The 17,899-nt window shown below is 42.2% G+C and overlaps 1 protein-coding gene across 1 annotated transcript in view; it reads right to left on the bottom strand.

Annotated features, from left to right (window-relative positions):
• LOC115361017 (cyclic nucleotide-gated cation channel beta-1-like) overlaps positions 1-17,899 on the bottom strand; it is a 43,544-nt gene that overhangs the window by 13,490 nt on the left and 12,155 nt on the right. Inside the window, 11 exon segments of the mRNA XM_030054253.1 lie at positions 207-305; positions 4,026-4,257; positions 7,223-7,558; positions 7,560-7,976; positions 8,204-8,234; positions 8,777-8,886; positions 8,938-9,015; positions 12,317-12,393; positions 13,251-13,304; positions 13,466-13,615; positions 14,436-14,754. Of these exon segments, the coding sequence (XP_029910113.1) occupies positions 207-305; positions 4,026-4,257; positions 7,223-7,558; positions 7,560-7,976; positions 8,204-8,234; positions 8,777-8,886; positions 8,938-9,015; positions 12,317-12,393; positions 13,251-13,304; positions 13,466-13,615; positions 14,436-14,754 (1,903 nt within the window).

The following is a 17,899-nucleotide window of genomic DNA, read 5'->3' as shown; positions in this document are numbered from 1 at the left end:
TGAGAAGTAAAAAATGACAAAAGTTTAATTTGATTTAATTTTGATGTGAAATGTGTATCCTCTACTGAGTGTCACCTTTCCAGTTCAGAAACTTTAGTGCACCTTTAATATTGATACTTAGTGCAGCTGGTGTCTAGTGCATGTGTGTGTGTGTGTGTGTGTGTGTGTGTGTGCGTGTGTGTGTGTGTGTGTGTGTGTGTGCTCACGCGTCGTCGCTGTGCAGGCTGGACTGGCTGGGCCAGGCTCTGACGGGGGCGCCTCCTCCTTCATCATCATCATCCTCGCTCTGAGAGTGCAGCCTCTTGCTGTCGGGATGAAGAAACACAGCAGCGTCACAGCGCCACCTGTCTGCTGCTGTCTCAGCCACAGGGCGTCTGACACGCCTCAGTGTTAGAGCTGCAGGTGTCTCCCTCTTGTGGCAGAAAGTTTAAAGCTGCTTGAAAAATAAATCAAGTAAACCCTAACCCTGATTTGGAGGCACATCTGGCTGCAGATGTTCTGACTGATTCTTAACACTTCTCTGTGATCCATAATGTTGACGCCTTGAGATGAATATTTTAGATATTTTATGATTCTGTAATTTATTTCCTATCTTTATTATAACTTGTTCTGTGTTCCTGTATGTCTGCAACCCTGTTCTTTGTGCTGCTGCAGGGCGCTCTTGGAAAAGAGATTTTTATAAGCCTTTCCTGGTCAAATAAAAGTTAAATAAATAAGTAAAATAAATCTTCTCCGGGCTGTGCAGAAGAATGTCTTTCAGAAAAACACGAGAAAATACTCTAACAAACTCATGGCACCATCAGATCAGTGATTTTAATCCTGCAGGTCCAGTAGAAACTGGTTTCTGTGAAGGTCGGCGGTGCACCAGCAGGGGAAGGTTGACGCAGATATTAACTTTATAATGTCACAATAATGCAAAACGTCGGGAGCTTTGAAAGATTTATTTATGTGAAAAAGTTCTGGCGCTTTAACTTTTTGCCTTCGGAAAGGAACAAGGTTTCTGCTGCTTTTTCAGTCATGTTGAGAACGCAAACACACACACACACTCACTGGAAACTAATACTGACGCTGTGAGGTGATGTTGTAATGATGATGGACATGTGCACAGGCTCTTTCTGCGTGTTCTAGTATAAAACCAAGTTGTGACTGGATCAATGGACAAAAAAACTCCTTCCTCTCAGCCTCAGTGTGTGTGTGTGTGTGTGTGTGAGAGAGAGAGAGTGAGAGACATGCAGACGATGAAGATCACAACCCACATGAGACGAGGATGAGGATGACCGTTTACTGAGCAGGTGGAGGCTTGACAGTGAAGACGGAGCGAAGCAAAATACAGACCAGGCGGATGGATGGACAAAAGATGAGATTACATGATATTTAGCGCAGGCTGGGTATCTTACATCTTAGTCCAGACCGTCCTGCGAGTCCTCCCACTACTGATGTGGACGGACGGCCAAGCCAGGGTTTGAGGGATACAGAGAGAGTTTTATGTGTGTGTGAGGAGAGGATGATGTAAATCCAAGAGAGAGAGGGAGGGGAAGATGAACAGAAGACAAGATAAATCACCTCCAGGCAGGTGACACAGTGTGACATCATCACACGTCAGTTTATTGACATTTACTGCATTAAACTAAATCAAACTGCAGCAGGCACGCGGCGGGCGGAGCACAGAGATGAGTGACAGCCAAGCAAAAGCAAACAAAGCCATCATGCAGTGGCTCATAATTACAGCGCACGTTACAACAGAACAACATCAGCAAACACTCAGCATCTTTACTTAATCCCAGGATGTTTAATCCCAGGGATGGGCGTGAGTCATTCCCTACGACGGCGTGTTGGGGCCACTACAGGACAAAAAAACTATTCTGAGCGAAAAAACAAAACAAAACAAAACAAAAAAAAAAACAACTCATAATTTATTAGATTAAAGTTGCAAATTCATGAGGAAAAAACTCAGATATTCTCCAAGATTAAAGTGGTAAATCAATGGGAAAGAAATCTGAGATTATGAGGTCACAAATTTCTGAGAAAAAAAATCAAAATTGAGACTAAAACTGAGAAACGGAGACTAAAGGTGTAAAATTTATGAGAAAAAAACTCACAACACTGTTTCTCAAAAACTATTTTTCCAATTTTTCTTTCTTGTAAATTTGTGACTTCATGATCTCTGAATTTTCTTTTTTTTTTTACTTTAATCTTGGAAATTCAATTTTTTTCCTGGAATATAAACCCTCTCCCCGGTTCCATTTTTTCCCCTAATTACACACTGTTATGAGTGAACTCAATTTTTTATTATTTTTTTTTATTTTATGTTTTATTTATTTGTATTTTTTTTTTTTTTTTTTTTTTACACATGCATTCCTGTTTTGTTTTAATTTCACTAGAAGGCCTTCGTCCAATTTGCCGACTTAATTCTTTAATTCTAATTAATAAATTATTTTAAATGTTATTATTTTATTTAATTTTTTAATTTTTTTAATTTTACATACTGCACGTTACTGTAGCCCATGCCTGTGCTTTTTGTTTTGATCTTATTACATTTGGCAATTGAAGTCTGTATGTCATTAACAGGCCTGTTATTTAATGCTTTTTTTTTTTATTACATTGTTTTGTTGGTTATGAATGAATTCTTTTTATCAAATATGAACTGTAAACTGTGTTTTGACTGCAAAATAAGCATTGTTGTGCCTTCTCACTGCTGCTGCCATAAAATAAGTTCTAAAAATAGATTTCCCTCCATGAGAAATCGACCCCCCCCGTCCAGTAATTCATGCGATATGATAAAACATCACTTACGCCCATCGCTAATTAATACAAGCATGACAAGAGGACAAACTGTGTTCTGCAGAAACTCCAGCAGCTCCAACGAGCACAAAAAACTCTGGCTCTCTCATAACTTTTTTTTTTTTTTTTTTTGGCATTTGCATTTGCATTTGCATGGTTTCTGCAGGACACTGAGGAACATGAGCATGATGCATGCTGGGAAAACCAAACACTTGACACAAGGTGACACGGACTGTAGAGCAACAACACAGACAGCAGAGGGCAGCAGAGGCCACGTTGACACGGCGCCAAACACAAGGAAAACATCTGAAGTGTTTCACCCCACCGCTCTGAGTCAGGACGCCCCGAAAACCACCGGCAGATCACAGCCCAAACACTTTTTATTCATTTAAAGGATTTTATGAACAAACATCTCACAGCTGCTGATAACCTCAGTCATGTGGCAGGAACAGTTCATGCCAGTGGCTCTCAGAGTGAGTTTGTCATGTGTGTCGAAAGAAAGAAAAAAGAAAGAAAAAAGAAAATATATATCTTTTTAAGTACGTTTTAACAGTACAAGGGAAATAAAAGTGACTGGAAAGAATCTGAAAATGGAATCATGAATGGGATATGCACTGGAATCTGGAAAAAATTAAAATGTTAAAAAGTAAAAAAAAAAAAGAAAAGAAAGAAAAGAAAAAAATACTATACACTCTAAAAAATATTTTAAAATTACCTGAAAAATTACCTGAAATTTTTGCAGTGTTTGATTGTGTATGATGGGTTAGAAGAGACTCTACCACTTCAAAAAAAAAAAAAAAATCCATCTTCTTTGAACAAAGTAGTGATGTTAATTAATGTATTTATTCATTTTGAATAACGCTTTGTGGACGGACAGGCGTGGACCCTGAGGCCGCAGCCGCCGACAGCCACTGAGGTTTCAGTTTATTACGTCAGCAGGTGTGAGAATTCAGAAAAGCTTGTTGGACTGAAACACTTCACTTTGAAACAGAGAAACCGGGACCTCAGCTAAAGCAAAATCAACATGAAGACATGATGATCCCGGTGCTGCTGCGGTGCGGAGGCTAGGCGAGGACAAGCACACGGCACAGCGGACACAACGCTACCGTCCTTACTCTTTATCTGCCGCTTTACTGCACAGGCAAGGCATGATGGGAGAGAAGAAGATCACAGCTCCGTCAGAGAGTTGATGCACAAAGCCTGAGTTTATAAAAAGTCAGCGTGAACGAGCGTCTGTGTCTCACCTCTGGCGGCCTCCGGTCGGGGTCACGGGCACGGCGAGGGTCTGCTGTTTGGGGTCCGGTGCCGTGAGGATTTGGGAGGCGCCGCTCTGATCCGCCCCTGCTCCCTCTCCTCCTCTTCCTCCTCTTCTTTCTCCTCCTCCTCGTCCTCCTCCCTCTCCGGCTCCTGCTCTCTCGTGGTCGGAGTCGACATCCTCTACGTTGACGGCGGGGCGGAGGCCGAGCCCGGCGCTCTCTGAGGGTTAGGAAGTCACTCCTCGTTTAGTTTCATGCACAGATAAAGTTAAAGGGTTTTTTTTAATGCCGTGGCCTCATCTGCACTGAAACAGACACTTCAAAATGCAGCTGCAGCTAATGATTTTTTTTTTTTATCATCATTTAATCTACTGATTATGCTTTTGTTTTGTAAAATTGAAATAATCATGTCGTCTATAAAGAGTGAAAAGTGATGCAGAGCTCAAAGTGATGACTTCAAACAGCTTCCTTAGTCTGATCCGCCAAAAAAAAAAAACCTAAAGTATTATTTTTTAATGATATAAAGTGATCTTAGAGAAGCTTGAATCAGTAAATGTCGTTTACTTGATAAATAACATAAACAGTTAATCATCATCAACCAGTTAAACCAATTAATTGGCTGATTGTTTCGGTGCTACTTTCTTAAACTTTCTGGCCTCAAAATTAATCTTTGCTAAAGGGATTCTCCAACATTTTGGGAATAAATTTATATTTTTCACTTTGACAGAGCCATGCTAACGACTCCCATAGACTTCAAGTCTTTATGCTAAGCTAACAGGAAATGCTACCCACGGGAACTGAAGCACTGGACGTCCAGAGGTGAAAACGGTGACCAACATCTGGTCTCAGTCTGGGGAAGCCGGGAAAAGGCTATTTAGGCCAAAATGTTGGAATATTCCTTTAAAGCATTGGCATCTATAACTTACTTATTGTGTTGATACTTAGGCTTTTTCATCTTTACATGACATGATGTGACACATTTAGAGAAAACACACACCACAGAGAGGGCAGGAGCTCTCTGACCATTGACATAAATGGAAAACAAGTCAACAGTGGCGATGTCATTCCCCGCAACTTTTTTTTTTTTTTATATGTGTGATATAAGAGGGGTGAGAGTACATAAGTTTTACTTCTTCTCACTCCTTTTCGGATATGTTTAGATTCTTTTGTTTTGTTCTTGTTTTTTTTGTTTTTCTTTTTTGCTATTTGAATCTGTTATCTGTTCATTTTGTATGTCTTTTTTGGCAGTTTTTTTTTTATGATTTAAATTGCAGAATTGTGTGTTTTATGGACATATTCGAAATAAACATGACTAAAACTAAACTAAAACTAAAACATATCCGGTGTCTTGAGACATTGCTGCTTGAAACTTGGGGGACTTTTTGACCCGTTGGTGGCGCTGTGGTGCCAATCAGTTTCATTTTGTGGATAGTGTCATCAAATTTGTCCCGGATATCAAATCTGATAGGAGATACTGAGTGTGATGACGCTGTGGCGCGTCAGTCAGGTTTGAAATCAAAACTTTGGACCCCAGTTTCAAAATCCATCAGCGCCTCAAGTTTCAGCAAATGATCGATGAGCGAACGGAGCCAAATCCACAAACCTGTCCCCATCGTCAGTCGTGGGGGACAATAAGCTTGCTGCTCATCACCAAAACACAAGAGACGAGAGACTAACACAAAACCACAAACTGAGACCACCAGCACCTGGAAAAGAGACCAACGCTGAGGAGAAACACGAGAGAGACGACACAAAACCACAAAGACTTTCAGGCTCAACCTGATGAAACTGACGCTCAGCCATCAGGACGATAATTACTCATCAGTCTAATCAAACACAACAAAATCCTACAGGCTGCACCGTGGGCTGTGCAGGGGCAGGACAGCAGGACACAAACATCCACAGACGGGACAGGACAAGCAGGAAGGGCCTAACCTGTGACCCTAACCTTAACCCTCACCTGACATAACCACACCTGTAAAAACATAACACACACAGAGAGCCACTGATCGTTCATGTGACATGTGGGAGAGAAGAACCTGATTCCCACATGAACTTTGATGTATAAGGGGGGGGTGAGTGGGGCGGACTGTGTTTTATTTAAAGGGCTATTCAGGTCAACAAGATACATAAAGTACCTGACACAACAGGTACTTTAACAGGAGGGTTCATGGAATAGCATTAGGATATGTGAATGTGAATGTGTGTGTGTGTGTGTGTGTGTGTGTGTGTGTGTCATGTCTTTGATCTGAAACTCCCTCATTTCTTTTCTGCCTATCTTCAAAGCCCTCCCTGACAAACTTACTAACTCTACTGGCCTTGGTGCACCTGGAGGCTGAGCCCATCTGAGGCACGGCGGCTCTCACACACTGCTAAACACACTGCTGGACACACTGCTATACACACTGCTATACACACTGCTGAACACACTGCTATACACACTGCTGAACACACTGCTGAACACACTGCTGTACACACTGCTGAACACACTGCTATACACACTGCTGAACACACTGCTGTACACACTGCTATACACACACTGCAAAAACGCAAAATCTTACCAAGATTATTTGTCTTATTTCAAGTCAAAAATGTCTTATTACTAGTGAAAATATCTCATTACACTTAAAATAAGACATGATCACCTCAGAAGTAAATTGTTTTTAGACAATTTTCACTTGTTTTAAGTGAAAATTTGCTTGAAACAAGTGAAAATTTGCTTGTTTCATTGGCAAAATTTGCCAGTGGAAAAAGTGAAAATTCACTTGAAATAAGTGAAAATTAGCTAGAAACAAGAAACAAATTTTGCCAATGAAACAAGCAAATTTTCACTTGAAACAAGAGACAATTGTCTAAAAACAAGTTACTTCTGAGGTGATCATGTCTTATTTTAAGTGAAATGAGATATTTTGACTAGGAATAAGACATTTTGACTTGAAATAAGACAAATAATCTTGGTAAGATTTTGAGTTTTTGCAGTGCACTGCTGTACACACTGCTGAAAACACCGCTGAACACACCGCTGAACACATTATGATGATAACACTTTTGCCAAATTTTGTTGTCAATTTCAGTCGCCTGCTTTCGTTTTTGCAGTGCCTTTATCACACTGACTCCTGAGGCTGAGGTTCAGGTGTGCACACAGTTTGCAGGGAGTCTCGGGACAGAAGCGGCTGCCGGTTCACCTGCGGGTCGTGCGGCTGAAGCGTCCGGGTCGTCCTCGATGCAGAACGCCGGGTTGGAGAGGCCGGACAGCTTGCTGAGCTGCCTGGCCGGGGGGCTGACGATGGGCGGCAGGCGGGGGTACGAGGGCACGTTGGGCAGCTCTAAGGTGCTGCCGCTGGGCGAGGACGGGGAGGGGGAGCGGGAGCGCAGGTGGCGGTGGTGGGGAGGAGGGAGAGGGGAGTGGCGGACGAGCCGGCTCAGCTCTAGGTCTTGCCGGCTCTTGTCGTGAGTCTGTTTTTGTTGTTGCTGTTGCTGTTGTTGTTGTTGTTGTTGTTGTTGCGGTTGCTGTTTCTTAGGCATCTTGCGGCATGAGGCTGTTGAGGCGGTTCTGGATGTTGAGGTAGTACTGCTGAGTTCGGCTGGGGATCTGCGACAGCTTCTGCGGGATGGCCGACAGGCTCTGGCTCAGGTTGGACACCTGGGGGGGCACGGAGAAGCCGTCGGACCCCCGCGGGATCAGCTCGCTCAGCGTCTGGGCGATACTCCGGGGCACCTGCGTGAGGCGGATCTGGGAGAACTCCTGGCGCAGCTCGGGGGGCAGGGAGGGCAAGAGGTTGGTCACGTCAGACAGCTGGGTGGGTAGCTTGGGCATGGGGGGGATTTTGGGCGGGGAGATGCCGTTCTCTTTGAAGTAGGCGTTGATGTTGCCAAAGCACTCGGAGGCGTGAGGGATGCGCATCAGGCAGCTCTTAAGCATGTCACAGCTGGCCGGGGCTGAGGAGGAGACAGGAGCACGGCCACACAGAAAACAGAGTCAGTCAGAGAGGGGGAGGCTGCAGGAGAGCTAGTCTAACAGGCGGTCAGTCAGTCAGTCAGTCAGTCAGTCAGTCAGTCAGTCAGTCAGTCAGTCATTTCAAACCAGGTCATCATCATGACGCCATTTAGTCAAGTTGACCAGGCTTTTTTTTAAAAAAAATGGATAAAAAGTGTAGAGTACATACCACTGCTGCCCTCCCCAGCAGCCTCCGCCTCCTGAAGAAAACACAGATGATGAAACGTTTTAATGGAAGGAAACAGAGTATTATTCACCAAAAAGGTCAAAAAGTCTCCTAGATGTCTAGATCTAAATGACTATAAATAATCTGGAACATCAGAAACTTCTGCAACTTGTTTCCCTTTAGAAAAAAAAAGTTTCTAAATAGGGAAAACATTCAAATATGTTTGATAAAGCACCCTGTCTTTTTTAAGAAAAACAATATTTTGAGAAATTCCAGCCAAATTTTAGACCACAATCCTTTCACACCTCAGTGCTCCATTTAATACAATAAGGAAGGAAGGAAGGAAGGAAGGAGGGAAGGGAGGGAGAGAAGAGACAGGACGGGACATGGCGGGACAGTGTGTAATTAATTCAAGAGAGTTTTCTTGAAGTGCGTGATCAAACAGCTGTAATTTGAAGTGAATAAGACCAGCCAGCTCAGCAGGTTAAATAAACTGAGTCATGGGTGCCACTGCATTACGTGTCCTGACAGGAAACACACACTGCTGTAAAAGTCAGTTCCTATGCTGGACGTTACTTTATCAGCGGCGGTGCCAGCGTTGGTGCCCGGGCCGCCCTCCGCTGCCTTCGCTGGCTGCTGGGTCACAGGCTGAGCCCCTGGCCCGGCCTCCTCTGCAGTCTTGGTTTCTTTCCTTGTGCTCCTCTCTTGTGCGTCAGGAGCCGCCTCAGGTGTTTCACCTGGCTCAGGGTTTGGGGGAGGAGAGGGGGAGCTCCTCGGGGGCTCTGCTGCCTCCTCCGGCTCTGGAGTTGCTAAATCTTAAGAATTTGAGAGATTTAAATATATATTTCAGAATACAGTGCAGCTGCAAACAGCAGTCTATCTGTGATACGCCACAAACAAAGAATATCCCCAAGTACATGAAAATGTAATTTTACACAGTTCTTGATCCACTCATACACTAAAAGGCTGATAAAGTCACAAAACTACTCAACAGTTTGGATGAAAAAGAAAAAAAAGAAAAAAGGATAAAGCGCTACTGGAATCCCCTTCACTGGTGCTCATGGAGTATATGGGGAAAGTAATGAAAAGAGGAAAAAAGAGTGAAATCCAGGCACTCAAGTGAATTGATAGGTTTAAAAGGCCTTTAATTAATAGGGCTTAAACATTAAAACCACCGACATGTTTCGGCCATGTGGCCTTTCTCAGGGTGTTTGGCATCAAGAATGGGAAGACAAGTTTGGATGAAATGTTTGTGTTTCTCTTGAACTGACTCCCACATCTGTCTGCTGTGACTGCAGCTGACATCAGTGATGCTGAGATCGATCCTGACAGCTCATTCATCACAGAGGAGAGTCCACTCAGATAAACCACGGAAAACCACTTCAAATCATATCAAATCTAATCAGTTTTTTTCAGATTATCCTTTGGCCTTTTGGCCTTGATTAAGGCTCCATGCTTTAACAGGTCAGCCCAAATCAAGCCTTATTAAAGTAACATGAATGTCCCATAATGTAATGAAGAGAAAGTTATGGAGCGCTATGGGCTGAATGATGAGCAGTGATGACAATCTGTTTCTGTAAGCGAAGATGTACCAAGAATGATTTCTGTATATGAACTGAACTCCTTTATTATAATTTAAAAGGTCAAAATAATCCTAGTTCAGTGCTCATGATTTGGTGTCCAGTCATGTAATCTCCCTCTGATAAGGGCTGAAATTGGTTTTGGAAAGTAACCAATTACATTTTAGATAAAGTAATTAGTAAAGTGATGTGATTACAATTTATGGAAGGTAACTTCACCAACACTGGTGATTATTATCTTTAGTTCATTTCTTTCCCAAAATCAGACTGACAGTTATAAAATCCTAAATTTTATAAGACTTCTATACAAATATCATTGAAAAGGCTGGAGCACCACAGAGGCACTGTAAGCCCCTGCAGGAACATTATAGAAATGTCAGTGATTTTTCATTAAGGTCCTACAAAGCTATTCCTTCATAAATTATTTTGTGCCACTTGTCAACCATCACTCTTTGTACAGTGTTTTCTTAAAGTAAATGCACTAAATAAATAAAAGCCCTGATGCCGGAGCATCATCTGGCTGCTGTGTACCTGGCTCCCTGGCAGTGAGTTCCTGGGTCTGCACGGGTTCAGGAGGAGGGACGCTCTCTGCTGCTTCAGGACCGGCCTCCTCCTCCTCCCCCTCTTCCTCCTCCTGCTCCTCCTCCTCCCTCTGCTCCTGCTCCTCCTCAGCAGGGCTCTGCTCCTTCCTGCAGCACAAAAAAAAAAAAAAAAGTTTGAGAGCCTCAGCATCACACAAATCAACACACAACTCTGTGCAGGGTTCATACACTTTTTTTTTTCTTACCAATGAATTCCCATCACAGCTCCATACATTTTAACTTAATTTCCGTTTACAGCTGCCACTGAAAAGCTGTTCACCCCATTTAAAATATTCTATATACACTTCTGTAGCGTAATAGTCATGCACCTACATGTTTGGGGTCATTTTTAATTGCTAGACAACACAATCTGCAACTGGTTTGGCCAAAAATGTGGATGAACTTAATTTAGGAGTTAAATTTAGCTATTGCAGACTTTCTTCACCAGACTCAGACAAAGAGAGATGCTTTAACACACACAATGGAAATCCTAAAGCGCCACCACAATGTTTTTGTTTGTTTGTTAGTTAGTTAGTTAGTTTGTTTAGGTCAATCAACTTATAGTATCCATAGCTGATGCTGATAAAGCTGATTTCCAAACAAGCCTTAAGATTTAAAAAATTCAATAATTTTCTTTTTTCTTTTTTTTTTTTTTTCCAGAGCATGGACATTCACCACCTGTTCTAGGTTTTTCATGACTGCATGAACCCTGAAGACGTTATGAACTATGAAGATGTTAATAAAAGGTGTCTGCAGGTGCGCTGGACATCTCAACATGTAGGCCACACTCTTGAAAAACACTGCAGACACAGTCTTTTCCTAAGGACTGTGGTTTTATTCCCAAGGAATAGACTGGCACTTGTTTCAGCTGAACAAGCAACGATAATTAAAAAAAAAAAAAAAAAGTGTGCTGTCCCAGATGTGCATGCAACCGGTGGCACATCCTCACGGAGCAGACTCCGTATAAAGGGCGCACCTTCTCTTTGTATTACCTGAAAGACCTTCAGCAAAAAAAAAAAAAAAAAAAAAAAAAATCAGGAAGGCTTCCCTTCATCATAAACGTCCGCCTGAATCAGCAGCACCTGTTGCACCCGAGATCATCCAGACTGTGTTGGCAATCCGACTGGAATAAAGTTCTTCGCATGCTCATCTTAATAATAATACCACTGCGACCCATGAAAAAAAAACGCTACTCCATTATCTAATCTCGACCAGCAAAAACGTTACAAGATACTCACTTTCACTCAGGGATTTCGCGTGCGGTTGTTAATAATCCCGACAGATTACATCCACAGAGCTCGCGGAGGAGGATGCGAGACGGAATCGGCGGAGAAACTCGATCAGGAGGTTTAAAGTTTGAGGGAAACGGGGGGGACAGTCTGTCTCTCGAGATCAGGCGCGCGCGCGGTTACCAAGGGAACCGCTGAGATGGATGGAGGAGGAGGAGGAGAAAAGGGGGCGGGGCTCGGCTGTTGCCATGGGAAGCTGTGGTTGCTATGGTGCGACAGAATGATGCTGAGGCGGCGCGCGCGGCAGAGATCACATAACGAGGACCGTCGGGATTTGGAGCGAGACCACGTTTGTGCTGGATAAGCGTTGCTATGGCAACGGGCGACAACATTCACACATGGCTCCTAAATGACACGGCCGAGCAGGTGATGTGGGTTACACCTGCGGTCACCACGGCCGTGCGTGGTGTGTCATAATGTAGTATTATATAACTATACAATAATATGATTCCACATTCATATAGCCTATTTGTTGTGCAATTACAATTACAAATTGATTACTAAATGCTTTACAGCATGAGAAAAGGCAAAAGGCAAAAATACTAAACAAAATTTCTATGAGGTAAGTGAGAAAATAAGATTAAACAACTAAAAATGAAAATTGCCATTATTGGTTTAAAATGAGAAAACTTTTTCTTCTGCTGGTCTGGGCTCCTGAGGCAGGACGTCCCGAGTCCCAGAAGTAGATTTGGTATTTAGAGAAGCCAGGAGCGCACCTGAAGATCTGAGGCTGCAACCTACACCTGCATAAATAATCAAAAGGTGTGATATGTAGCTGGAGATGAGATTGAGCCTCGCCTTACAAGTAAGCTATAATTAAAAATTTGGGGGTGAATTTGATAACAAATAGTAGAGAGGGTTACAGTAATGTAAATGAGAAGAAGAGAAGGTGTGGATAACCTCAAGATCAGCTGAGGACAAGCAATTGTGTTCATTAATTAAAACAGCACTCATACTATTTTCAGATAGCTATAGGAAGACATGACCTCCTTTTTACTTGGTCATCAAAACAGATATGTTAATCAAATATTATGCCCAGATTTCTAGCAATTTACAAAAGCACATAGATTACCATGACAACTTTGAAACAACCTGATGGACCAAACAGGCCATTCTGTTACTTCTGAATACTGTAACAGAAGTGATGGCATTATGAAGTTATGGGGCTGCAGAAATATCTGTGGAGGAGGCCTTCAGGTGGGTTAAGCTGCCAGAGTCATCGGCATTTATTGGAACATAGATTTGGATATTGTTTACATAGCAATGTAAAGAAATGTTCTATTTTGCAAACAATATAACCTAGACAAAGCACATTACTAAAACAACAAGGGGCCTTTAATAGAGCCTTAGGGAACACCACACAAATGAGGAAGATTATCAGTTAGATTATACTATTTTATTTTTTAAATTTAGAACACTAGGTAACAAAAAATAAGCTACAGAAAGGCTCATCTACAACACAGGAGATTCTACTGTGTCCTCTGATACATTAAGGTCTTATGGACAAGATGCATCGTCCTATGTTAGGGTAGTTCTACGTTAAAGCCTAAGAAGGTTGAGGGGTCCCACGCGGGATTTTTTTCTGTTTATGTGTTCTTACTCTGTGGTTTTACTGTGCTCCGCCTCGCTCTCCTCATCTCGTATCGCCTGCAACCTGGTTGTGGTGAACACACAGTGTGACACATCACATCATATAGACCCAACCGGGAGCCATAAACACACACACACACACGTACACCGACACACACTCGCGCTCCACCTCTCTCTCTAAGTGTTATTGCCACATGCACGCGATGTTCAAACACAAACTCTTACTCCATCTCCGGGCCCTCCAGCAGCTCCTGGCTCCCCAGTGAGAGCTTGATGGACTGACCCTCAGCCGCCATCTGTCTAATAGCCATCTCAGCCGTCTGCCGGGCCACCTCCTCGGCCATACGCACCATCTCAATGCGCTCCTGCAGGAGACTAAGATGGTGCACACTGATGTGACTCCACTGCAATGGAATATGTTTCATAATGGGTCTGAAACTAATGATTCATTGTTAATTTATTTATTTATTGTTTGATTAGTTGATTCATTATATTGTACAAAGCATCACAAAGTCTCATGGGAAGTTAGCAGAGCCTGAACTGATGTCTTCAAAATTCTTCCTTAGTATGACAAATAGCCAAAATTAAACCAAAGTATTAATTATATAATGATATAAATATTGACAAGTAAAGAAATCTTATCATATTAGTCATTTTAGTGAAGCCTAAATAAGCAAAAGTATGATTTTTTTCTTGATAAAAGACTAAAACCATTACTAAGGTCAAAGTATTTCCTAAACTCATAGAGAACCATGTAATCCTTCAGTTAGGTGTCAGGTGACAATGTCTAAATTCATGCTCTGGCCCTTTGCGGACTCAAGACATAGACCTTTTGTTCACTGGTTTATGAAAGACTAATGTTAATACACAGTATTATAGCCTCATATATTCCTTGTCTTAATCTGATGGGTGGTAAAGAGCTTTGCAAGACTGTATTAAAGTTTTCCAGATTGATAAATCCTGCCAAACTGTGGGGCAGGAGCCGGTTGACTCCTGGATCAAACTAGACGGACAGGAGAGCTACGAGGGCGTGTAAGACGACTGTTATTGCTGTTACACAAAAGAAGAAAATTAATGTTTTTAACTCGCTTTTGAAAAAGACGTGAGGTCATGAGGTCACTGGACTTCAATCTGCAGTCCACTGAGGGCTGCAGCTCTAACCACCTGTGGTCCTTCATGCCCCATCCCCCCTTACCGTTCTTCCATAGTCGCTATGGCCACATCTTCAGCCTCCTTCTTTATGCTGTTGATAAACGGCGTCCAGCGGCCCGTCTGGGTCTCAGCGTCTTCTTGAGAGAATTTTGTCCCGCTCTCCGATGCCGGTCGTTGCAGTTGCGCTGGCCCTGAGCTGGAATGTGTTGGCTGAGGCTCTTTTGCTGCAGGTGATGGAGGAGCCAGCGCTGCAGATGGTGCTGAGGCTGCTGAGGGTTTGGACCGGTCCTCTTGTTCCCCCTTCCCCTCGTTGTCTGACTCCACATCCTCCAGGACCATGTCAGGTTTGAGTTTGTACGAAGCTGTGAGAAGGCGGCAACGGTCATTTTGCATGGACTTGCAAGAGACAAGAATGTAGTGGAAGTAGACTTTTTATTTTATTTTATTTTAATTTTACTTTAGTGACATGGCTCTGAGCATATTGTTGGGTTTTGCTTGGGGTTTGGATGCAGGAGGGATGTAGGATTTGTTTTTACTTGGAGACACATAACCTGTGGGGGACCATATATCTATTTGAGATCTTTGCAGTTTCGGGCATCAGACAGAGCTTGTCTAGCCATAAAATATGAGTTTGTCAGAGTAATGCTGATTCAAGTTTATACATATCACTAGTAGGTGATTTTTGTCTGGATTTAGTGAAAATAGCTCTGTATGTGTTACAAGCGGGGTTTAAAGTTGTTTTCTGGTCTGTATCTACTTCATTCATTTTGGAGCAGTACACTCCCAGTGAAGCTCTTGCTCTCATGTCAGGGAAGGATTTAATGCACCAAACTCGGTGGATGTATCACGCTCGTATACAGAAACAAACACCACGATGCAGACAAGAATACAAACTACCACTTTTAAAAGAGCTAGAAAGAAAGCATTATTTTGTTTGTCATGCAAAACTTTGCATGACGTTTGCACTGACAGATTTTGGTCAGTCAGTGTATACACAGGGCAAGGTTTGCACAAAATAACCACATAAAGCATTTCTCATTGAACATTTATTCTGGGTGCAATATCCTGACACATAAATACACTGTGTTATCAATACTGTCATAGTGAAGCTCTCTCTAAGTCAGACAGGTAATAAAGTACAGCTGCCTAAAGTCCAGTCAAACCAGATGTGAGGAACAAAGCTGAGAAACAGTCCCACGTCTACGCCACAGTTCACAGTTCACAGCAGACCCGCTGGAGCCGAACAGGCCTGAATGTGCTGATCCTACATGTTTATTTTCTACGGTGAACTCTCAGTAAAACGTCTGGAACAAAAACGACTTTGCACACCTTAGGCTAATCACAGGACATCGTCAACGAGAAGGGTTTAGTGGATGAAAACTTCCTAAATGCTAAACTTCAAACATTCATTTCCATCCAGTGAATATTTAGAAATAGAGATCTGGTTTATACTTGAGTTTTTACAAATAACTCAGTCATAAACTAGCTGCCACATACGGTCAATTATTATGTCCTGATTTCTGTCAGTCAGCTGGGAAATTATTATTATTATTATGATTATTTTTTCCGGGCAGGGATGCCCTTGCACTTAATTCGGTGCTTTAATCTCTTATTGCTCTATTTTGTTATACATGAAAATGGCAACATGAATACACACAACAATCGCATACATATAATTAAATATTCTAACAGAAAAATATATCTCAGGAATCCTTTCTCTGAAAACCCTATCTAATATTTTGATTGATTGATAGTATTTCTGTATTTAACAGAGAATGTGCAAATTCATCATTACAAAGATATACAGTACTCAGGACAGACACAACCATCTAATTAATTAAGCTAAAAAAAAATATCCACAATCACAGTCGACCAAAGCAAATTTCAGAACATGTGTACACTACACATCTCATGCTGTGCACATGTTTTAAGTTTTAATACATTCGTATGTCTCAGTATTCATGTGGTGTTTCACAGCTGCCTGGTTGCTGTACATTGTGTGTGTGGTTCCTCCAACAGTGTGCCTATCTTTATTTGTAAGTGTGTGTGTGTGTGTGTGAATTGGAGCGTCCCCCAGTCGTCTCCTCCTGCTGTTTAAGGGGCTCGCAGCGCCTTCCCCCCTGAAACAGAAGGAGAAGAGGGACTGAGTTAGGCTCCGACCATCTGGCTCAAACCGCAAACCTTCCACAACACCTCTTCAAAAACTAAAGGGGGAGAAACAAGAGGGCGCTTCGTCAACAGAGAGACCATAATTTCAAAAGTGAATGAAGCATCTGCACCTCAGCCGAAGAGCCTGACGATGTGCCGCCTTTCAGAAACAGGATGCATGCAGGTGACGTTTAAAGCGCGCTCATATAACCGCACAAATCTGCTGGTGCCACTCATAAGACTGAGACACACACGTCTGCCATAAATCTGCTTAAATAAACTCCACCTATTTGATACAGGTGGGCCATGAAAGGTCTCACCTGTAACAGCCAATGCCTCATTACCACATGTTTAAAGGAAAACTCCAATGTTTTCGGCCAAATCCCCTTTTTTCTGACGTCCCCAGACTGAGATAAGATGTTTGATACCATCTTCACCTCTGTACGTCCAGTGGTTCAGTTCCTGTGGGTAGCATTTCCTTTTAGTTTAGCATAAACAGTTGAAGTCTATGGGAGTCGTTAGCCTGACTTACACAGTGGATCACGTGGATTTGAAAAGAATGAGTTTACAGTTTCACCATCGAAATGCCACCCACAGGAACTGAACCACGGGACGTACAGAGGTGAAGATGGTGTCCAACATCTGGTCTCAGACTGGGTCTGAGACAGAAAAAGGGAATTTTATTGGAGTATTCCTTTAAATCGTGTGCAACAATACAACAATAGACATAACAAACATAACCAATCTGTACATCACAAGAAACAGGACAGTCGTTTCCTCATTTAGGCTTCATTCATGTTGAATGTGTGGATCCCAAAAGCTTGCCTACAATGCAATTTATAAAAAATGTCCAGTCCCAAGGTAATAAATAAATAAATAAATAAATAAATAATAAAAATAAATATCCCAAATGCAGAATTCTCTTGGACCTTCCATAAACTTCAGGGAAGACGCTGAGCAAAGTGAAGAGTAATCATGTAATCAATCAGGTTTTTTGTGCAATTTTAATAGACATTTTTCACAGCAGCCATTTTGACATGAAATAGCAGGGTAAGCACATGACATTACATTAATGAAGGTTCTGTTTGGTTTAGGTCTAACAGAGCCAGGGCTCTGCTGTAGTGGGAAGGCTCTGCTACACTTGACCCTTGATTAACATCATCAGTAACACCTGTGCTCAATATTTCATGTCAAAAACAGCGTTTAAACTGTTTTGTAGGGAAGTTTTTTTGATCCACACACTCAACACCATCAAACCTCACAGCCTAAGTGAAGAAATGGATTTGTCCTGTTTCCTGTGATGTGCTGATTTTATTGCATCTATTGTTTTTCTGTTATTGTATCATTGTATAAGTTTTG

Source organism: Myripristis murdjan, chromosome 6, assembly GCF_902150065.1.
Source record: "Myripristis murdjan chromosome 6, fMyrMur1.1, whole genome shotgun sequence".
NCBI lineage: Eukaryota > Metazoa > Chordata > Actinopteri > Holocentriformes > Holocentridae > Myripristis > Myripristis murdjan.
Note: the sequence above shows the minus strand (reverse complement) of the source record. Positions and strands in the feature narration are given on the sequence as shown.